Source organism: Budorcas taxicolor, chromosome 9 (assembly GCF_023091745.1).
Source record: "Budorcas taxicolor isolate Tak-1 chromosome 9, Takin1.1, whole genome shotgun sequence".
In the NCBI taxonomy this organism is placed as follows: domain Eukaryota; kingdom Metazoa; phylum Chordata; class Mammalia; order Artiodactyla; family Bovidae; genus Budorcas; species Budorcas taxicolor.
This window is the reverse complement of record NC_068918.1, coordinates 56,741,874-56,765,608: the sequence shown is the minus strand read 5'-3', so window position 1 is coordinate 56,765,608 and position 23,735 is coordinate 56,741,874. Positions and strand designations below refer to the sequence as shown.

Genomic DNA, 23,735 nt, shown 5'->3' with positions numbered 1-23,735 from the left:
TTAGATTTCAAAGAGATGTTTATATCACATCTCAAGACTGAATCAAATGTACAGTAACAAGTTTCAAATTTCTAATCTAGATTATCTGATTAAAAAACACTAGAGTATAATGTCTAATTTGATTGATTAATTTACAGAAACCCTCTTATATTTATTTGAAATAGATCTTGTGACTTCCTATTATACTCCTCAATCTAAATCTCTACCTCACTGGTAAAACAGGAAGAAAACAATACTGATTTCATGGTGTTCATGCAATTAAGTGAGGATCAGATGACATTTATCTCAGTGACGAGCAGAGTGGCCAGCATGTGACGTGGGCCTGATAATGGTTTTATTATGATCTGGTCTCAAAAACCACCTTTCCTAAGGCAAAACAGATTGCTCAAAATCCTGTTCCTAGACTATCAGTCCTTCAGTTCAGTTCAGTCACTCAGTCGTGTCTAACTCTTTGTGATTCCATGAATCGCAGCACACCAGGCCTCCCTGTCCATCACCAACTCCCGGAGTTCACCCAAACTCATGTCCATCGAGTCGGTGATGCCATCCAACCATCTCATCCTCTGTCGTCCCCTTCTCCTCCTGCCCCCAATCCCTCCCAGCATCAGGGTCTTTTCCAGTGAGTCAATTCTTCACATGAGGTGGCCGAAGTATTGGAGTTTCAGCCTCAGCATCAGTCCTTCCAATGAACACCCAGGACTGGTCTCCTTTAGGATGGACTGGTTGGATCTCCTTGCAGTCCAAGGAACTCTCAAGAGTCTTCTCCAACACCACAGTTCAAAAGCATCAGTTCTTCGGCGCTCAGCCTTCTTCACAGTCCAACTCTCACATCCATACATGACCACAGGAAAAACCACAGCCTTGACTAGACCGACCTTTGTTGGCAAAGTAATATCTCTGCTTTTGAACATGCTATCTAGGTTGGTCATAACTTTCCTTCCAAGGAGTAAGCGTCTTTTAATTTAATGGTTGCAATCACCATCTTCAGTGATTTTGGGGCCCCCCAAAATAAAGTCTGACATTGTTTCCACTGTTTCCTCATCTACTTCCCATGAAGTGATGGGACCAGATGCCATGATCTTCGTTTTCTGAATGTTGAGCTTTAAGCCAACTTTCTCACTCTCCTCTTTCACTTTCATCAAGAGGCTTTTTAGTTCCTCTTCACTTTCTGCCCTAAGGGTGGTGTCATCTGCATATCTGAGGTTACTGATATTTCTCCCGGCAATCTTGATTCCAGCTTGTGTTTCTTCCAGTCCAGCATTTCTCATGATCTACTCTGCATAGAAGTTAAATAAGCAGGGTGACAATATACAGCCTTGATGTACTCCTTTTCCTATTCTGAACTAGTCTGTTGTTCCATGTCCAGTTCTAACTGTTGCTTCCTGACCTGCATATAGGTTTCTCAAGAGGCAGGTCAGGTGGTCTGGTATTCCCATCTCTTTCAGAATTTTCCACAGTTTATTGTGATTCACACAGTCAAAGGCTTTGGCATAATCAATAAAGCAGAAATAGATGTTTTTCTGGAACTCTCTTGCTTTTTCGATGATCCAGCAGATGTTGGCAATTTGATCTCTGGTTCCTCTGCCTTTTCTAAAACCAGCTTGAACATCTGGAAGTTCACGGTTCACATATTGCTGAAGCCTGGCTTGGAGTAGGTTCTTAAACGTAACACCATTTGCAAAGTTAACAGCAAATATTTCCATACCTGAAGACTGCTTCCACACTCTTAAATGTACACAGATATGTACATCGATATGTACATAAATGTACACAGATGTCAAGTGGAATATATCCAGATATAAATACTGATAATTTCATCTGCAAAATTTTCAGTTTTGCTTCCTATGGTATTAAAAATCTAGATTAGATGTAAGCATATAAAGGTATACGCATATATATATATTCATTCTATGTATATTAAAAAGAGACCATATTTGCCAGAAAACAACAAAATTCTATAAAGCAATTATCCTTCAACTAAAATATAAATTAAAAAAGAAACTCGTTTTTAAAAATAGATTTAACATGTCTATAATTAATATATTCATTTAAATGTTAAGCAGTGTTTTCAATCTGATTTTGATATTTTAAAGTGTATACTACATTGCTGGTGGAAAACTAATTTTACTTCTATCTTCTTTAATCTGGCTTTTTAATATTCTTCTTTGGTCACTGTGTGGCTCTATTATACAATTAAAAAAAAATCTCACTGGAAATTAAACTACTGAATATACCATTAAATAAGCATGAATGAATGCAGATAACCTGAAATTTTCACTATTAACATGCATACAATTAGCCCCACTTTTCCTTATGTACTATTTAGAAAAAAGGATGTTTTATTCTATAATCTATTTCAGAATGCAGCTCAAAATGATTCTGAATATATTGTGATATACCTTGATTATAAAATATATATTAAGAACAATCATTAGGATAGAAACATCTGCTCACGGGAAGAGAGTAGGATTTGAAATGCACCTATAGCAAACTATACAAAATATTAATGCATAATATGTTAGAAAGCTCTAATCCGATAAACCAATAAATTTTTAATGAAAGTGCTAGTAAACGAGGGAGGTTACTTTTATAAATGTTGTACTGCTGTCAATATGGGTCACCATTTCAAACCTTAATTTTGTTTTTAAGCTGTTTTATTTTTTTACTCTTATATGTTTGGTTCCACAGTATTCTCTTAAAATTAAGTCATCTAGTGCAGAAGTGGTTCCTTTGGTCTTTTCTCGCAATTCTGGATGGCTTCTTCTACGTGGGCTAATCTAAGTCTTAAGCACTGGGGGAAAAAAAGTCAAACAATCCTGGACTAAAGTTATTTCAGAATATTTCTAGCTCTTCAAACCACCTCCTTCCTCCTTTTGTGGCCACTGAACCAAACTACCAAATCATACCTTTTAATCTAACAGGTCCTGTAAAATTAACAAAGTTAATTTTTTGCCCAGTTTTCCTTCTTCTTCTTCTAAAATGGGGATAATATTCAGCCCAGCGATGACCTCACAGTTTCAGGTTTGTGATGGAATAATAGCTGTGTATCTAAGTGTCACAACTACAGCATGATGTGTCCTTATGAACAGGGCTGAAGTTCTAATTTTGTTTTAATATTTAGTTATGAATACAAACACTACATTACAGAAGGTTTTAAAAACTTAAGGAAAAGTTAATTAGTATTCCTGCCTACAAAATAACTATTTCAATGAAAAGGAAAAAACTTTATCCTAATAAGCGTCACTATACAGTTTTTGAAAAAAGTCTCCCAGCCACACTGACTGTGACATGAATATTTCTAAGTCCAAACAGTGACAGAGGAGCCTGACAGACTACAGTCCACAGGGTTGCAAAGAGTTGGACATGACTGAGTGTGCACACACACAAACAGTGTGAGCAAGAGCTCAAAGTTGTGGCCAGCTCTCTGGGAGGCTGGATGTTTGGTTTCCAGAGCGTCCCACAAGACTTCCCAAGCGCTACTAACACACTCCCAACTGAAGGGTCTCCTACCCTGCCCTCCTCTCTCACCTATCCTTCTTCAGGAGAAAGGATCCTAGCTCTACACCCCGAGTGTCCAAGTTCTGTTTCTTTCTTCCTGGATGTCAAACAGAGTTGGGATGCAAACAACCTTTCATCAGTAGATCTACCACCTAACGAGACACATGACTTTAAAAATTTCTTTCTTCATAGAACTGCAGATTATATAAAATGATTTTGTTTCCTGCTTTTATTGTTACTTTGAATACTGTATTCAAAGTTGAAAGCAGAGGCAGTTCTATATTAAAATGAATGAGTAACACTAAAAGTTTGCAAGCTGACTACACTGTATAGCAACTTCTAAAACAAAAAAGCACTGTATATAAAATATCTTAATGAAAATTTACCCTGAACACATACCTGTCGCTCTAGATCCTGAATTTTTTTGGTATCAGCTGCTTTTTCTTTTAAACGTATCTTCTGCTGGATGGGAGGATTTCCAGATTCAGCTTTCAGCTTCTCAACCTACCAATAAGGAAAGACCATGTTAAGAAACATACGCTTGAAACACAGCAGGGAGACCTCAAGAGGGAAGCGTGATGGGAGTTCATTTCAGGGCGCTGTGCTGGAGACACAGCGAGCAAACAAGACAAGCCAGATGCCTGCTTTCACGGGGCTTGTGTCCTAATGGAAGGAGAGCTCTGATGAGCTAATGAAGTAAATCAGTAACTTCTGAGCATAACAAGTACTACAAAGAAAATAAAGTGAAAGAATGAGAAAGAAAGAGTCAGGGGGGCAGGACTAGTAGCTATATTAGATAAAGAGGTCAGGAAGATCTTTCTGGGGAGTAGAAATCAGAGCTGAAACAAACAGTGAGACACGGGAAGAATGCAGGCCAGGTCTCTTCAGGCCAAAACGACAGCATGCTCAGGAAGCAGAGGGAGGTCTGCTGTGGTTGGAGGAGAGTGACTGGGGAAGGGCAGTACAGATAGGGCTGGAGAGGCAGGGCGCATCCAGACCACGTGGGGAACCTCACAGGCTGTGATAAGGAGCTTGGATTTATCAGCATGCCCTGGTAATGGGAGGGGGTGGGCCAGGTACTGGTTCCCAATCCCCACAGATACTCAGATCCAAGGATGCTCAAGCCCCTTGTATAAAATGGTGTAGAGTTTTCATGTAACTCCTGTAAACTTTAAATCATCTCTACATTGGGCTTCCCTGGTGGCTCAGATAGTAAAGAATCTGCCCACAATGCAGGAGATTCGGGCTCAATCCCTGGGTTGGGAAGGTCCCTTGGAGAAGGAAATAGCAAACTCCAATATTTTCGCCTGGAGAATTCCATTGACAGAGGAGCCTGGCAGGGCACATACAGTCCATGAGGTCGCATCAGACATGACTGACCAACTTTCACTTTTTTCCTGTATACCTTAAATCATCTCTAGATTATCTGTAATACCTAAAACAACGTAAATGCTATGAAAACAGTTGCCACTGCGCAGCAAATTCTGCTTTTAGACATTCTGTTTTCTCTGAATATTTTTAATCCATGGTTGATTGAATCTGCTGGATAGGGAACTTGTGGGTACAGAGAGCTGCCTGTATTCTTAATCTAAAATAGACTACACAAATAAACACAAACCAAAGTCCACCTGACCACTGTAATTAAAAGAATTTCAAGCATATTGAGTCAATGACACAAGCCTATGAAGAAGTGTTGAGGATAACAGGGTTCATCTATAGAAATACATTCTGAAATGATCTGTTACCTCAAGTTTCAGCTTCTCAATTTCTTCATTTGCTTCTTTAAGCCGAACTGCATCTTTATCCAGAAGTTCCTGATTTTCGGCATACCACTGTAATCTTTTTTGCAGACGACTGATTTCTTGTTTATGGGTTTCTTCTATAATTTTTATTTCATATAATTTTTCACCTATAAGATCAAGTAATTCAATAACTCGATTATAATTTTTCAAAATGTGGAAATAAACTAAATTAAAAGATTTTAAATGAAAACCAATGCCTCTCTAATGCAAGCACTATTAAGAAAGAGGCAAAAACTTGTTTTTTTGTAAGGTTGTGTCCACTTTAGTGTATTAGTGAAGGAGGATGAAGACTGTGCTCATAGTCCACATCATCAAACTTGTAGCAAAGCTGGCATCTAGAAATTCTTGATTAACAGTTTTTCCAATGACTTTCGTTATAAAAGTAAAGTCGTTTCTATGAAAATAAATGTGGAATTCTGGGCCTCTCCATTTCTTTACCTAGGAATCTGTCAGGACCCAGCTCAAATGTCACTATTCTCTGAAATCCTCATTAGCATCCTCATGTTTATTTCTAATGTTAAACTTTTCTGCTTTCTTACTTTACTCTCCTTTGGTTTCCCTGGTGAGGTATGCCGTATCCGTCTGTGTGTTTTCTACAACATAGTACAATGTTATTTGTTCATTTGGCAAATATTTGAGAGCATATGTTTCAGACTCAGAGATAAAAAGAGGGACCATACCCTGAAAAGTCACAGTCTACCTGAGATCACTATAAACAACTAAGTATGTGATGCCACAAATTCAAAGTAATCCATGATTTTCTTTGATCTTGTAATCACTGATGCTAAAACCAATCAAATGCACATACCTATTAGTAACTAATATTTTAAAAGCTTCTAAAATTATAATACACTTCAAGGAATAGCATTTTGATTATACTATCCAACTGCTATTACTTAACTCAAGATGAGAACAGTTAAGAGTATACAGGTGAGCCGTCTCAGCTCAGACTTTTACCTGTAGCGTAAGCAATCTGGTCTTTGGCTTGGTCTCTCTCTTTCTTCACTTTTTCCAAGTCTACTTCAAGAGCTTGTTTGTCCTGCTTTAGTCTTTTGAGGTCTTCCAACAAACTGTTCTTTTCTTTCTTGATATTCATAAAAATACAGAAGCAAATTATTTCCAACCACAATCAATTGTAGAATAGTGTCTCTTTCACCCAATTCATCATAAAGATTGCTAATTATTTTTCTTAAATTCCAGCTTGATTTTATCACTATTCCCCTTCCAGTGATACAAGCTCCCCAGAGCCTCCGAGCATCAGTTCTCATCACTTCACACAGCTTCCAGGCCCCTTCCAATCTCTTTTCTTACTGCTCCTGGGTTTCTCCACCCTCCTCACCAGGCTGCCTCTTCCACCCTCAGCACCTACAATCTGTTCTCCCAGGAACCAGAGGAACTGCCTTCAGGAGTCAGTCAGTATCGTTTCTTGGTCTGAAACTCTCTGGTGGCTCCCACCTCTTTTAGGGGAAACCTACAGCTCTTACCATGACCTTCAGCGTCACAGAACCCAGCCTTGCCCACTCCTCGGATGCATGGCCTGCATCTCCCCCTCCCACTGCATGCCTACAGAGACCTCCTAGCTGTTCTCTGAACCTGCCCAGCACGTTCCTGCCCCAAGGTATTGGCCCTTAGTGTTCCCTCTGCCCTCAGACAGCCAAGTGGCTCGCTCCTTCACTTTATCAGGATTTCTGCTCAAATGAGGCCCCAGGAAGGCCTTGTCTGGTCACTCTGAACTAGCAACCCCCACCCTGGTCCCCAGATGTACGGCTTTACTTTCCTCTCACGCACTCATCACCACCTGACATATTATGTATTTACTTGAAAGCAGAACTTTATTTTTATCATCCTTGTATCACAAAGGCAAAAACTATGCTTGACACGACAAGTTAAAGTCTCAACGTGCTGTACATGCCATACTCAACGGCCCTTACTCCTAGCTTTGATAGAGTCATATTTACCTTTCCAAGTGTAGTTCAAACGAGGCTCTCCCTGATAAACCCCACCCATGCATTCCCACAAACTTCCAGTGTGCCTGGAAGTACAGCATTTATTACTCTGTTTCATATGACACTGATCTGTATTACCTGCCTTTTCTCTTTATTAGGCTGAAAGCTCTCTGGGGATATCAAGACTGATTTTACTACTTGTTTACTTTATGGCACTAAGCACATGGCAGGTACTCAGTAGGTGCACACTCAACTGATAACTACTGAAGAAATTCCTGTATTCAAGGTGGTACACTTGGTACCACCTTGTTCAGTGCCTAGAGGAGAATTCTTAGAAACTTTGTATCACACTACCTTACAATTTAAAATCCAGGCTTATGAAGAAAATAAATCCACCCCTAAGGCCTTGTATTAATATAATCATGGTTTTAGCGGCATCATTTCACTGTTTAATCTTTTGTGTGATCTTCTGTGGATGTCTTTTCAGGAGAACGCTGAGTTTCTTCAAGAATTTACTGTGCGGACACTCGGAGGCCTCTGCTTATCTCTCTGACCCTCTTTCCCATCACTCTTGTCCTTATTCACCCACTCATTCCTCAGAGGCTTCCGAGGCACCATGTCCCCATCTGGAAGGCCCGGTCTTTGCACAGTGAGTGGCTGCTCCTCCTCAGCATCTGACGCAGACACTACTTTCTCGGGAGCGCCTCCCCACTTGCTCACCCACACTGCTGAGAGCTGCCTAACCCCTGCCCTGCCTACCACTAGTCTCTGTTCTTATTTTTCTCAAAGAACTTAACCTCCATGTGCACCTATTTCTTGCTCACTTATTATCTGTCTTCCTTGGTTGAATACATGCTCCTAGTGAGCAAGGTACACGCCTGTCTTGTTTACCTGCCATTTTCCCACAGCCAGGAGTTCCTAAGTGATTGCTGAGCTGCAGTCAGCCTCATCCTCCTCATCATGGGAAACTAGAAGCAAAGGGCTCAAGATCTTTGCTTTCAGTATGTGCCCATCCATAGTTTACAAAGAACCGGCTCATATTTTACGACTATACTGCTGCTGCTGCTGCTAAGTCACTTCAGTCGTGTCCGACTCTGTGCGACCCCATAGACGGCAGCCCAACAGGCTCCACTGTCCCTGGGATTCTCCAGGCAAGAACACTGGAGTGGGTTGCCATTTCCTTCTCCAATGCATGAAAGTGAAAAGTGAAAGTGAAGTCGTTCAGTCGTGTCCAACTCTTCGCGACTCCACGGACTGCAGCCCACCAGGCTCCTCCGTCCATGGGATTTTCCAGCCAAGAGTGCTGGAGTGGGCTGCCATTGCCTTCTCCACGACTACACTAATGGGTATTAATTTTTAAGTAGGTTTGACATGAACATTACACTACAGATTTATTCCAGTATGAATTTTTGCTCTAAAACTATTTAAACTCAGAAAACCAGAGTGAATGAAAATAAACACATAATGGCATTCCATCTTTTGGTATCTGCACAAATAACCACATCCCCAAATAACTTTTATCTTCAACTAACACTGACTTCTTTTAAGGTGTTCCTGCCTTTGGTACTTTCACCATGATGGGCTTGGATGTAGATTTTTACTTACGTATCCTGAGTAGGACTCACTATATTTCCTGAATTTGAGAATTCATCTTTTATAATTTCTAGAAAATTCTTGGCCACTACTTTATAAAAATATTTAATTACATATTATAGCATCTCTTATTTGTTATTTTCTATTTCTCTATTTCGTGTGTTTCACTCTAAGTTTTCTTAGATCTATCTTCCAGTTGACTACTTTCTTCTTAGTTACATCTGATCATCTATTTAACTTATCTACTTATTCTCTTTATTTTTCTCTGAATTTCCCTGGTCTGTTTTGTTCCTTCCTCACATTGAATTTCTCACTTATTCTGTATATTTAATCATTTAAAATCTATTTAATTTACAGTCTACTCAATAATCCTACTGGGGTTTTAATCTTGTTTATTAAATCACCCCATGCCTACTCATGGTGGGCTGTTTCCCTGGATTTTGTAATTTTGCACTGCAAGAGTACTGTCAACATGATTTAATCTGTAGCAATACTGTGTGAACTGGGTTAAGAGTGGACACCCTTAAGAGTGTTGTGCACGTGTTTCTTCTAGACACACTTAAGATGACTGCTGACTGAGGATCGTTTTATGGTGTTTTTTTTTTCCCGATTGAGCATGACCCACCCTTGAAAGTGAAAGTGAAACTCACCTAGTCGTGTCTGACTCTTTGCAACCCCATGGACTGTATAGTCCATGGAATTCTCCAGGCCAGAATACTGGAGTGGGGAGCCTTTCCCTTCTCCTGGGGACATTCCCAACCCAGGGATCGAACCCAGGTCTTGCACATTGCAGGCAGATTCTTTACTGGCTGAGCCACAAGGGAAGCCCAAGAATACTGGAGTGGGTAGCCTATCCCTTCTCCAGCAGATCTTCCCAACCCAGGAATTGAACTGGGGTCTCCTGCACTGCAGGCTGATTCTTTACCAACTGAGCTATGAGGGAAGCCCAACCCACCCTTGAAGGTAGTGTCAATTCAAATACTAAAACACAAATGAAAGGAGAAGGGATGACATCTATACTGAATAATCAATAAAGCAGAGAAGATGAGATCTTTTCCCCTTCTCTTTCTATAGATACCAAGCTAAGAGAGAGAAGCTTTCTCGACATTTCAGTCCCTTCTGAAAGTGGGTGGATTTTTTTCCTAAAACACTTTTTTACTGAAGGATATGGCCCTGTGAAGTCCTGGGGTCCTATCTCCACTTTGTTGCTCAAGCTCAAGGTTCATGGTTACTGAGCTGACAGCCTAGGAGCAATGCTTACTGCTAGCTCTGTATCCCTGTTCTATTCTGACCCCAGAAGTTCACTTTAGTTTCTTGAGAGTTGGGTTATGTAATTTACAAGATATTAATTATATTTTAGCCAGCATGTTCTGGTGGTTTCAGTGGCAGTTTTGGTTTCCAATTTGTTCAAAAATGCGTCCAAAACCACACTTTTAAAAGGTCACTAATAACAGCCTTCAAATGAAATTAATGCTGTGGTTGAAACCTTATCATGCTTTCCCAAGCCTTCATAAGCTACAACAATTTCTCTCTTAACTTGCTAGTTTTTGAGGCCCACTGATAAGTGAAGGTGTCCAATCATTTATTCTTTCTATTTATCTGCTTACCTATCTAATCATTCTGTACCCACATGTATCTTAAGGAAGTTCTCTAATGGGTTCATCTTTGAAGCTACATTTCATATACTACAAAAACCTGTCAAACATCAATTACTGAACTATGGCATGTTTAAATTTCTGTGTAGCCTAACTTTATGTAATAAGTTTCTAATTAGAAAGTGATATGCAGTTGGAATTATTCTAATGTGCATAATCGTTGAAATAGATTCGAAGTACTTAATGGGAGGGAGTGGGGAAAGCTAACTGCCCTTCCACAGGCGCTGTCTGTGGCAGTGGTTCTGAGTGTAACAGTGACTGGTGGGTGCTACAAGCATAGTTCTTGGTGACAGGAGTGATAAAAATCAAGCAATGCATGACACTGTTCTGCTACAGACAGAAATAATCTGCCCTAAATTCTCAAACTTTTCCCACTGGTAAACACTGCTTTAGGAAATTCTAGGCCATATGCTTGATAGTACAATTCAGTAAAAATAAAAAAAATATGTAGCAGATATTGCATTTCACCGCTCTGTCAGGCATATCAGATACAAATTCTTGCAGATATAGTCTCAGCCCCTCATAAGTGTACAGCCCACTTAGGAAGACTGAGGAAAAGTCAACTCACTTTTTAAGGTGAATGATCACTTTCAAATTGTTTTCCTATTTCAGCCCTCCATTTTCAAAGAGTTTGTTTTGATTTGTTTTGAAGTTAGGTATGTACATGCATGCATGCTCAGCCACTTCAGTCGTGTCCAACTATTAGTGACCCAACTATTGGTGACTGTAGCCCCTCAAGCTCCTCTGTCCATGGGATTCTCCAGGCAAGAATACTGGAGTGGGCTGCCATGCTCTCCTCCAGGGGATCTTCCCTAAATAAGGCTCTGCCTCTAACACGACTCCACATGATAAATGCCTGATGAGAGGCTGGATAATAAAAGATGCCTTCTGCAACCAGTATCACACTGTTTCCTCTATATTGAGGTTACAGGTATTTCAACGCTAATCTTAGGTATTTCCTAGTTTTTAACTGGTATGAAATTTATAAGCAGATTTATTCATAAGTTACGAAAACAAATGTTTCTTTTTTACACACATAAGGATTTTTATAACACACTTTCCTGTTGCTAATGGTTAAAATCCTTATGTACCTTACCTGTGCCGCCCGTAGTTCTGCTAACAGATCTGTAAAATTTTGATTTTTGGTGGGCTCTGAATCTTCAACTGCTTGAGACAGGAAACGACTTCTGTGCACCTGTTCTCTGATTTATTTTGAAAATAAATACATACATGTTTACAATGTCCTCCTTTCAGTACAAAATATTCGATTCTTAAAAATTAAAAAACTCCTTGCACATCAAAACTGAGTCTCTGAAGATAAAACAGTTCATTTGCACTAAAGAATACAATACTGAAATGTTAGAAGCGGAGTATACTTTAAGGGAAATGTTTATGTATAATCTAAAAGAATTGAAAACTCTAAGAGTATTGGTGTATTTGTAATAGAAAAATATTTCTTGCCAATTTTCAGAAAAAAGAAAATCAATGTCTGGGAAAGACTTACTGCATTGCATTTCCCCTGTGGGGTTCTGTACTCCTTGTCATATCACTCTAGACGCCTTTCTGAGAAACACAAATTGCCAATCATACCCATGGAAACTAACAAACAAAACCAAATACAATCTACTATTGGTTCCTTCAAGTCAGTTTTTCTTTTTCCAGAGAACATTATACAAGGAGTTTAGGAATCTGTATATGATCATCTAAGTCTAAAGAAACCATTTATTCCATTGTGGAAATTCATTTAGAGCCTCAGGTTTGGAGCCAGGAATAGATCTTCCCTTTTAGAAGCCAAGCAATATAAGATATAAAATTTTAAATATTTTAAATAAATATAATTGTTTTATTGAAGCATATTAATATTTTATTGAAGCATCTGGGAAGAAAGCAGATGTAGAAGCCCTGAGGCATCAGAACTATGCAGATTATTAGCTTTGGCATGGGGGTCACACTTACCAGGAGAAAGGGGTGACCCTCCAGTTTATACAAAAGTGCCCTCAACTTGCCAACCTGTGTACTTTCTAGCTTTGTCTGCTACAAGGTGTGCCTTTTTCTACTGTGCATGGAAGATCAGTGTGAGCTAACAGCAGCCTTGTCTCTTATGCCCTAGATTATCTTACCAAAAAGTGGAAGTAGTATGTAAATAAACATAATGTACATGACATTCACAGTCCAAGACGTTTCTTCGGATAGTAGTTCTATCTGAGATTTCAGGTGTTTAGGTGAAATGATGCACAGCTGGCAGTCACTTCCTAAAAGAAGACAGAACCCTAGCCTGCCCATGTTTGGTGGTTTAGCTCCTTCACTTAGTATATTAAAGATGGACATAGTGACATCCCAAAGACCTTACAGTCTGCAGTATGACTGGTTCCTAAGTGACACAGCGCTCTGTCAGCCTGCCATGGTACGTTTGTTGTAATAACTCCCAGGTTCTCTTTCTCTGCAGAAATTTCCTTGCCAAACAGCAGCTCCTGCCCCCTGCCCCAGAGTATACCCACGAGCTGCTTCCTGGGGCCCACTTCATCCAGTGACAGACTGCCTTGAGGGGTTCAAAGGGCTGTTCTCCACTTGACTCAAGTAGGAACCAACTATGTAATGAAATCTGTTCTCCTGCATGTCCTGGTGAGAGTGGAATGAAGCCAGCCTCCAGCCAAAACCCAGTCTCACTGATTTTCCTGCTCACCATCCACCCCCATCCTCACCTCATCTCGCTTCTCTTGCCCCTTCTCCTAATAGTTATCTTCCAGGAAAGCACCTCCACAAAGACCCCCATCTCAAGCTCTACTTGTATGCAATCTGACCTAACACAGTAAATAATGCTGTAATTTATTATTATTATATTATCTAAGTATCTCAGGTTTAAAAGGAATAATTCAGTTTCCTGAAATCGATGTGAAACTCCAATACCAATCTATTAAAAATACTAAAGTATGTACTGATTATTGAACACCAAAGAGAATCCACTGAATATGAAAAATCTAAAAGTTACAAAACTGTGATTAAATCAGTGTACAACTTCTAAAATTTCTAAGTATAACTAAATGTATTATTAATATAATAATAAAATGCTTAGAAATAGTCAAAGTATATTTTATCTTAAGAATTTAAAAAGGACTTACTTTAAGGCAGCTAATTCACTGAATAAACTCTGGTTTTCCTTGAACATTCGCTCCTCATTTTTCTTGTTTTGTTCTTGGAGATCTTTTACTTGATTATACAATTTTTCATTTTCCTTTTTATAAACAGAAAATTACATTTTAGTTAAAAACCAGTAGTACTATAGTAAGTTTATTTGCTTATAAAAGCTATATCCTTTAAGCAATTTTAAAGGCTTTTCTTCAGTTTTTGAGTAAGCAAAATCTTTTTCTAACTTTTTGTCGCAGAAGAAAATCTGTAAACCGAGAACAGTTCTTTCTAAAATGTTCAAAATGATTAGTTGAAAAAAAATTCCCAAAGTCAAAGAGCCCATCAGAGTAATGAACTGCATTTCACGGGAGTAGATGGACCAGTGGCTGCAGGAAGAACCACATCCTGACTTGTGTGCTGTTTGGGGCTGTTTGCATACTCTTTTTCCTGCTTTTGGCCCACCTTTCTGCAGTGAGGTAACTGGATGTAGCCACAGTGGGTATCCATGTTTGTTTCTGGAACTTTATGTGAGCAGGGAGTTAGAGACTGGGTGCTTCCAGAAGATCAGGGCAGTGAGTGTATAGACTAGGCCCAGTACAGCATCTGGCTTGAGTGAAAGAGGGACTCAAACAGTGACGATAGTGGGGAAAGTACCTATTTGTGCTCAGATGCTCTGGCTTATTAACCTCTTTAAAATCAAGAAACTAATGAAAACCAAGGACCACTGAGGATCTCATGAAAACCATGAACTGTCTCACCATGTCTGGCCCAGTGCCTGACACACAGTTTGTAGCTGATTTTCAGCAGAATTAATGAAACTCAGAAAAACACCTACGTACATAGACACATCAATTTCATGTTATCTTTATGGGAGTGGGTGGTTGGCAAAATCATAGGCCTGTGAAATCCTCCTTTAAAACCTATGCTGTGTATATAGCAAGCTCAGAATGGCAGGGAGGGTTTGGAAGGTTCTAACTAACTCCAGGGTGGGGCATCCTGCAAAATCCATACTATTTCATTTATAGCTGGAGTATCTGGGGACTTCTCAGGTGGTTCAGTGGTTAAGATTCTGCCTGTGTTCCCAACACAGGGGCCCTGGGTTCAATCCCTGGTCAGGGAACTAGATTCCACGGGCCGCAATGAAGAGTTCACACGCCACAACTAAAGATCACACATGCTGCAGAGAAGGTCAAAGGTGCTGAGTGCCCCAACTGAGACCAGTGAAAAAATAAATAAATAGTAAAAAGAAAAGCTAAAATTTCTGATGTGGTAATGCTTTCTTTGGATGTCCCCAGAATGAAAATGCTTGTTATTGTGAGGCTGGATGCTTAGGTTACAGTTGTCAAAAGAGAAAAAAGGAATGAGACAGAGGAAAAGGATAGAGAAGTTAAAAAAAAAAAAGTGGTAGGGAGGAAACTAAGATAAGTCTCTTGCAGCAACATCGCCAAACCTGCCCCGGCTGACTGTCAACACCACCAAGACTCCGTTACCACAGAGAACAAATGTATGGCTTCTGTAGAACACACACATTTTCTCCCATTTAATTCATTTTTTATTTTTACTCTCAAGGCACTGGCAATTGATTTCAGATTTACAGTTCTCAATATAGTATCAAAACTAGCTAATATTCTCTATGGAAAAAAGAAAGATCCCCTGGAGAAGGGAGTGGCAACCCACTCCTATATTCTTGCCTGGAGAATCCCAAGGACAAAGGAGCCTGACAGGCTACAATCCCTGGGGCTGGAAAGAGTTGGACATGACTCAGTGACTAACAGTTTCATTTTCAAAGGCAAAAAAGACAGTTTCTAAGGAAATCTGACTATTAGAATGAGTAACAGGACAACATGCACTAACTGGTTACTGTGTGGAAGGCAGGAAGAGGTTGATCTGCAGTCTTATTTTAATTTCACAACCATTGTGAGACAGGTATTATTATCCTCATTTCACAGATGAGGAAACTGCCTGACAGAGGTAATGTGATTTGTTTTGCCAAGAAAATGCACTGGTCATAGCAAACACGCTTTTCCAACAAGACAAGAGAAGACTCTACATATGGACATCACCAGATGGTCAACACCGAAATCAGATTGATTATATTCTTTGCAGCCAAAAATGGAGAAGCTCTATACAGTCAAGAAAAATAAGACCAGGAGCTGACTGTGGCTCAGATCATGAACTCCTTATTACCAAATTCAGACTCAAATTGAAGAAACTAGGGAAAACTGCTAGACCATTCAGGTATGACCTAAATCAAATCCCTTATGATTATACAGTGGAAGTGAGAAATAGATTTAAGGGCCCAGATCTGATAGATAGAGTGCCTGATGAACTATGGAATGAGGTTCGTGACATTGTACAGGAGACAGGGATCAAGACCATCCCCATGGAAAAGAAATGCAAAAAAGCAAAATGGCTGCCTGGGGAGGCCTTACAAATAGCTGTGAAAAGAAGAGAGGTGAAAAGCAAAGGAGAAAAGGAAAGATATAAGCATGTGAATGCAGAGTTCCAGAGAATAGCAACAAGAGATAAGAAAGCCTTCTTCAGCGATCAATGCAAAGAAATAGAGGAAAAGAACAGAATGGGAAAGACTAGAGATCTCTTCAAGAAAATTAGAGATACCAAGGGAATATTTCATGCAAAGATGGGCTCGATAAAGGACAGAAATGGTATGGCCCTAACAGAAGCAGAAGATATTAAGAAGAGGTGGCAAGAATACACAGAAGAACCATACAAAAAAGATCTTCACGACCCAGATAACCATGATGGTGTGATCACTAATCTAGAGCCAGACATCCTGGAATGTGAAGTCAAGTGGGCCTTGGAAAGCATTGCTACAAACAAAGCTAGTGGAGGTGATGGAATTCCAGTTGAGCTGTTTCAAATCCTGAAAGATGATGCTGTGAAAGTGCTGCACTCAATAGGCCAACAAATTTGGAAAACTCAGCAGTGGCTACAGGACTGGAAAAGTTGTTTTCATTCCAATTCCAAAGAAAGGCAATGCCAAAGAATGCTCAAACTACCGCACGATTGCACTCATCTCACATGCTAGTAAAGTAGTGCTCAAAATTCTCCAAGCCAGGCTTCAGCAATACGTGAACTGTGAACTCCCTGATGTTCAAGCTGGTTTTAGAAAAGGCAGAGGAACCAGAGATCAAATTGTCAACATCTGCTGGATCATGGAAAAAGCAACAGAGTTCCAGAAAAACATCTATTTCTGCTTTATTGACTATGCCAAAGCCTTTGACTGTTTGGATCACAAGAAACTGTGGAAAATTCTGAGAGAGATGGGAATACCAGACCACCTAACCTGCCTCTTGAGAAATCTGTATGCAGGTCAGGAAGCAGCAGTTAGAACTGGACATGGAACAACAGACTGATTCCAAATATGAAAAGGAGTACGTCAAGGCTGTATATTGTCACCCTGCTTATGTAACTTATATGCAGAGTACATCATGAGAAATGCTGGACTGGAAGAAACACAAGCTGGAATCAAAATTGCCGGGAGAAATATCAATAACCTCAGATATGCAGATGACACCACCCTTATGGCAGAAAGTGAAGAGGAACTAAAAAGCCTCTTGATGAAAGTGAAAGTGGACAGTGAGAAAGTTGGCTTAAGGCTCAACATTCAGAAAACAAAGATCATGGCATCTGGTCCCATCACTTCATGGGAAATAGATGGGGAAACAGTGGAAACAGTGTCAGATTTATTTTGGGGGGCTCCAAAATCACTGTAGATGGTGATTGCAGCCATGAAATTAAAAGACACTTACTCTTTGGAAGAAAAGTTATGACCAACCTAGATAGTATATTCAAAAGCAGAGACATTACTTTGCCCACTAAGGTCCATCTAGCCAAGGCTATGGTTTTTCCAGTGGTCATGTATGGATGTGAGAGTTGGACTGTGAAGAAGGCTGAATGCCGAAGAATTGATGCTTTTGAACTGTGGTGTTGGAGAAGACTCTTGAGAGTCCCTTGGACTGCAAGGAGATCCAACCAGTCCATTCTGAAGGAGATTGGCCCTGGGATTTCTTTGGAAGGAATGATGCTAAAGCTGAAACTCCAGTCCTTTGGCCACCTCATGCAAAGAGTTGACTCATTGGAAAAGACTCTGATGCTGGGAGGAATTGGGGGCAGGAGAAAAAGGGGACAACAGAGGATGAGATGGCTGGATGGCATCACTGACTCGATGGATGTGAGTCTGAGTGAACTCCAGGAGTTGGTGATGGACAGGGAGGCCTGGCGTGCTGCGATTCACGGGGTCTCAAAGAGTCGGACACGACTGAGTGACTGAACTGAACTGATAGAGCAGGTAGTGAAGCAAAATCTAAAATCAGATTTTTTTGAATCCAGAACCCAAGCTCTTAACCACTTTAATTCTCCCCATAAAAAATGCCCAGACTAGTCAAATCATTACTTCCTTACATTGCCATTACCTGTTAAATGGACGCAGAAATATTTTTAAAGGCCTTATTTTTAAAATCAAAGAATCTCAAGACAAACTTAACTTTGTGTTGGAAGAGCCATACCTGCTGATATCCTTGAAGAAGCATCTCTTGTTCTTGTATTTCTTTTTGGATTTGCTTCAATTTTTCTTCAGTGACAGGATCAGTTGTTTCTCCCAAATGCAACCACCTGTGTTTTTTGTTTGATTCTTCAAAGCTACTCAACTTAGAGAAAACGCAGGTATTGTTTCATTTGGGGAAGAAAATGATACAGTGAGAAGTGAGGAAGAACATCAGAAAACACCAGGTGTATAGACGTAAGACTGTCTTATAAGCACACTAGAATTATCATAGCACCAACTACAATTAATTTACTACAGTGATGCTTTGTACTGATGGTTCTGATGGTGGAAGTAACTCAGAAATGCTACACAGTGTTACTTTCCTGAATCTAGAACTTCTATAGCTTTCTTTCTGAAACTGTTGTCTTCCCTGAAGGTCACAGTGAACCAAGTGATAAGTTTTCAAAAAGGACTGCTAACAAGAAAACTATCAAAACGAACCAATTTAACTTTTGATTTCCCCTCCAAGGATTTCATGTAGGCTCTTTCGTAAGGAGGCATTGTCAGGAACCATGTTCACGTTTATGCAGCAAATATATCAAGTCAAGAGGCCCCAGTGACAAGAAAATAACAATGCATTTAGCAAGGAGTTCAAGTTCTTTTTAATAAATAAAAGGAGAAATAGGACAATGTGTCTAGTACCTTGGCTTGAAGAATATAATTGTCTTGATTCAGCCTGAAGAGTTCCTTTTCCTGTTGTCTCTTTAGTTCCTCCATCTTATTTTCCAGCTCTTTCTCCTTTTCTGAGAAAGTGACTTTAATTTGTTCAATTAGGGCTTGGGCACCCTTCCATTTTTCCTCTGCTTCCTGAACTCTTTTAAACATAAGCAATTCTGTCTCCTTGTTACCACCATGGTATCCTGAAGAATCCTTTTAATGAAAAGCATTACTTCATTATATAGAGTTACATAGTAGATTCAAGCATAGGTGGTTAGGGGAAAAAAAGCCACAAAGAATAAAAATGACACGTTTAACAATATTCTACTAATCAAGAAGATCAATACATGTTCAATAAAAGTGATGAGTATCCGTCAACACAAATTTCAAATATTTCATTTTTTACAATTGCTTCAATATATATAGAACATAAAACAGTATGAGTATTATTTTTAAATTTAATACCTACATTCTGAAACTGAACACAGGAGTCAGCTTCTGTGGGGCCCTCCGACGACTTAGGAGTAGCCAGCCAACTTTCAGTTTGGGGAGCTGGTTTACCCAAAGATGCAGGCTTGATCAGCTTTGTTGCAGGTATGATTTCTAAATATTGTGAACAATGGATAAAAGCATCACAAATACAAACCATGTTGAGTGTGTATTCAGGCAATTATTTAACAATAAGTACTAATACAATGAGGACACCAAGACAAATGAGCATCTCAAAGGAGGCTAATGCCTAACAAACACTGCAAGGCATCTGTTTCATTGCACTTGAATTTCAGCCCATAATCAACATTCTATTCAATTTGACACAGAACGCTCATTGACCCAAGATTCATATTAAATGACAGTCCTCAATAAATGTGAGGAGAATGTGGATTAAGGTAATTTCAGGTTTTATTATTTTTCAATGTTATCTTTTTTTTTTTCACTTTTTAAATTTTTTTTAATTTTAAAATCTTTAATTCTTACATGTGTTCCCAAACATGACCCCCCTCCCACCTCCCTCCCCATAACATCTCTGTGGGTCATCCCCATGCACCAGCCCCAAGCATGCTGTATCCTGCGTCAGACATAGATTAGCGATTCAATTCTTACATGATAGTATACATGATAGAAAGCCATTCTCCCATATCATTTTAAATAGCAATAGCAAATAGCAATAGCAAATAGAAGTATTTAAACAATGAATCAAAGAGCAGCTGGATAATGAAATATTTCAGTTCAAAGTATGCTTTCAAAGCACAATTTTTATAAATAATGTATATCAATATATAGTATCACTGGAATAATATAAATTTCACGCTAACCTCATAACAAGTAGTTTAAAATCTGATTAAAAATAAAATGATAAAACTGCTATAATACTCCATTTATTAAATTAGAAAACATGTGGTTTATACACACACACACACATTCAGGTCAAATTTTCAGTTTTTAAGGTACCTTGTAAATCTTACAAAAAGAAGAAATAATTATAAGACCAATAAGTTATTCAGTTCATAATAAAAAAAATTAACAGAAATACCAAGAAGAGATCCTCAGGCCCATATTCTAATATTACAGATTCTGAACTGAATACTGCATAAACATGTACTTGATTGCCTTAGATGTAAATGAAACATCTGAAACTTAAATACTTTCTTCAAGATGCTAACTTTTTAAATGCAAGGTTGACTTTTTCACTGAAGTTAAAACACATGGTTATTAAAGATTTGGAAAACATAGAAAAGTCAAAAGAAACAAGTCCCCAATAGGACCTCACCCTGAGATTTCCTTCTACTCTCTTCCAGGCATGCCAGTTTTTCTCATATAGTAGTAATCATATTTAATTGGACTGTGTGTTGTGGAAGGTTTTCTGAAGAAAATTTCTTACACTGTTCATAAACAGTTTGAGTCATTGTAAAAGCAGGCATTAAACCTTCCAAGTCACTGGAGGTCCATTAACATGGCCAATGGATGGTGTGTGATCTGCTAGCGTTGTGATTCTTCCAAGGACATGGCAGTCAAGAGTGACAAGTGGTTCTTGCTCAAGCTGCAGTCAGCCAGCGCTTTGATGCCAGAATTGTTCTTTCCTGAGTTCTTAATTTTGGTCTCCCTAAGTAATTATTTTCAGTAACAGTTCATGGACAATATCTTTTCTCTTTATACATGAAAGAAAATTTGCTTGGATATAAAATTCAAATGTGCAAAGTGCAGTGTTTGGAACTTATGAGCCCTTCTTGAAAAAACAATGGATTAAGAAAATTTAGTCAAATAAGAAACCAATCAAAATAATTCTAGAAAGTGATGGTTAAGGGACTGGTGAGAAGCATTCTGGTCCTTTAACACCCAGAACCAAGACTAACATTCAAAAGCTGTGGGGAATTAGTTGCTAGAGAGAATATAATAGATATATCTTGAACAAGTAAAAATAAAACCAACAAAAATGAGCAGCAGGGATGTGAGTGGGGGTTTTATTACCTCATATTTCATAGAAGGGAAACTGATAATGTATAGAATTGAAAAATGTAGGTAAAAACAACAACACAGTTTTGGCAACCTTTCAGGGGTTTTCATAGTCTATTTTATTAAAATGATCTTCTGAGATATAATATTTCTTTGGAGGAAGTTTCTTTTTCTTCTTAGGGATTTAAGTAAAACTAAATCTAATATTTATTTTATTTATTTATTTATTTTTTTTTAAATTTTATTTTATTTTATTTTATTTTATTTTTCTAATTTTAAAATCTTTAATTCTTACATGTGTTCCCAAACATGAACCCATTTATTTTAAAAGAACTTATGAAGTGTGATCTGTTCTTATAAAATGTTTTGTTTGCTCGTTCACATGCTTGCCTTTCTTCTTCCTTCTAGTCATTTCACAGAAAAGTAAGAGAAAACGAGACCCCAGACTTCTTAGAGGAAGGGACTAGAGGTCCACAGGTTGAGAATAGGAGGAAAGGATGCTTCCTTAAGCCAGCAATTACGATTCTGTGTCTCCGGAAGACCCGCCCTGACTGCTGTTCCCCTGCTGACACGCGTCAGCCCCAGCCTTTCCAGCTTACATGCGTGAGTTTCTGCAGTGAGTATGCATGAGCATAGACAGAAGAAAAGAATCTTTGATGCTGAAAGAATTTTAAATACAGTCAAAGTGGTCCTGAAATTGACAGTTGCAGGGAAAGGCAAGGGAAAACATTAAGGCAGAAGCAAATTTTCCAGTGAGGTTATTTCTCCTCTGACAACTATTGTTACCAGGTCACAATGATGGAACTGGTCACCTATTCAATTTAATCACACAGAAAAGGACAAAATGTTTCTGGCTCTATTGCTCTCCCTCCCCCAATGAAGTCCAAAGGCAACAGAAATGTGGGTCTAAGTCAAACATCTCTATTTCTTTTACTAGCATCATGGGCTTCTAAGTGGAAAATTACCCTTGCCTACTGCCAACATATTAAAAAATTACTGGATTAGGAAATAACTAGATTAGGAGGCACTATGATGAGATGTGGGAGGAGTAGGGGGCAACAGAGGATGAGGTGGTTGGATGGCATCACTGACTCAATGGACATGAGTCTGAACAACTTCTGGGAGTTGGTGATGGACAGGAGCTGGACACGACTGAGCGACTGAACTGAACTGAACTGTGATGTATAGAAGTAGGCATTCTGTGATCCAGAAAACATCTTGACTCTCCAAGTCTATACTGAACAAATACCCAGGTATTTCTTTCTGGATCAACCTTCATCTGGACATTGCCACTTGATTCTGAATTGACAGTTCTGCTCTGGCAAACATTTTGAATATTACAAAGCCAACCAGATGAGGAGTTGGATTCTCCTATCTTATACTCACTTCCTATACTTTCTGGGTTTCTTTCAGGAAGACCCAGAACTAACGAAGAAAAACCTCCTGAACTCAATAGAATTGAATCTTTCAGAAATGCAATGTAATACTGTCAAATTCATTTTTTTCTATTAATAAGGAAAGTTCATTGAAGGAGAAAGGAAACAAGGAAAGCAGAGAACAAGGAAAATAATATACTATATGCATAGAATGATTACCTTTTTTCCTGCTTTGATTTGAGGCAAGAATAGATCTCAAGTTTTTGCTCTTCATGATGTCCTTTGAAGTTTTCTTTTCAAGATTAGAAAATGTCTTGAATGGTGAACTGGGTTTGCCATACCCTGAACTCCTAACTGATGCATATAATCCACTCTGGGGTTTTCTTTTAAATAAAGGAGGTGCACTTTTGGCCTTCTTGTATGGTAGCTGTTTACTAGTTACAGTCCCTTCTTCTCCAGAATCGAGTTGAGATCTTAAAGTCTGCATACAAGTACAAACTCTTTAGTACTTAAATAAACTTCAACTACAGTTGCAAGTAAGATTAACAGGTAGCAAAATCATAGTGATAACTAAAGAACATAATTCATAGAAGGCAAACCATTATATTAAAGTTCTCTAAATTAAATTCATCAGAATTTTAATATTTGGAACCAACATTTTCAAGAGTCAAGAGTAAGACAAAGCAAAATAATAAAACAAAATAAGCCTGCCAAAAGCAACGAATGAACATGGAGGAAAGCAGAGAAGAACAAATTTTGAAATGACAAAAATCTTTCTTCTCCAGATCTCTCAATGTAAAAGTTTATTAGTACCCTGCCTTATTCTATAAGGTGATAGTTCATGGTAAACACATAACTCAAAACTGTAAAATAAAAACGGAATGTTGTGGTCGTGGTCTGATTATATATAATCAGAATAAATCAAGAACAGAGAAAAAAGGAACAGTGGAATGCAAGTTTCTCAAGAGCTGTGAACAGCATGTATACAAAATGTCAACTTGCCTACTTTTGTAGAACAGAGACTACTAGACGACTGTAAAGCACTAGAATGATGAGTACACGTA

General features: G+C 38.8%; 1 protein-coding gene across 1 annotated transcript in view; it reads right to left on the bottom strand.

Moving 5' to 3' along the window:
- CEP162 (centrosomal protein 162) overlaps positions 1–23,735 on the bottom strand; it is a 92,553-nt gene that overhangs the window by 17,847 nt on the left and 50,971 nt on the right. Inside the window, exons 12-20 of the mRNA XM_052645938.1 lie at positions 22,891–23,152; positions 19,314–19,447; positions 18,830–19,057; positions 18,150–18,290; positions 13,614–13,726; positions 11,591–11,696; positions 6,258–6,384; positions 5,244–5,407; positions 3,898–4,002 (exon numbers count right to left, since the gene is read on the bottom strand). Coding sequence (XP_052501898.1) covers positions 3,898–4,002; positions 5,244–5,407; positions 6,258–6,384; positions 11,591–11,696; positions 13,614–13,726; positions 18,150–18,290; positions 18,830–19,057; positions 19,314–19,447; positions 22,891–23,152 — 1,380 coding nt within the window. The remainder of the gene's footprint in view (positions 1–3,897; positions 4,003–5,243; positions 5,408–6,257; positions 6,385–11,590; positions 11,697–13,613; positions 13,727–18,149; positions 18,291–18,829; positions 19,058–19,313; positions 19,448–22,890; positions 23,153–23,735) is intronic.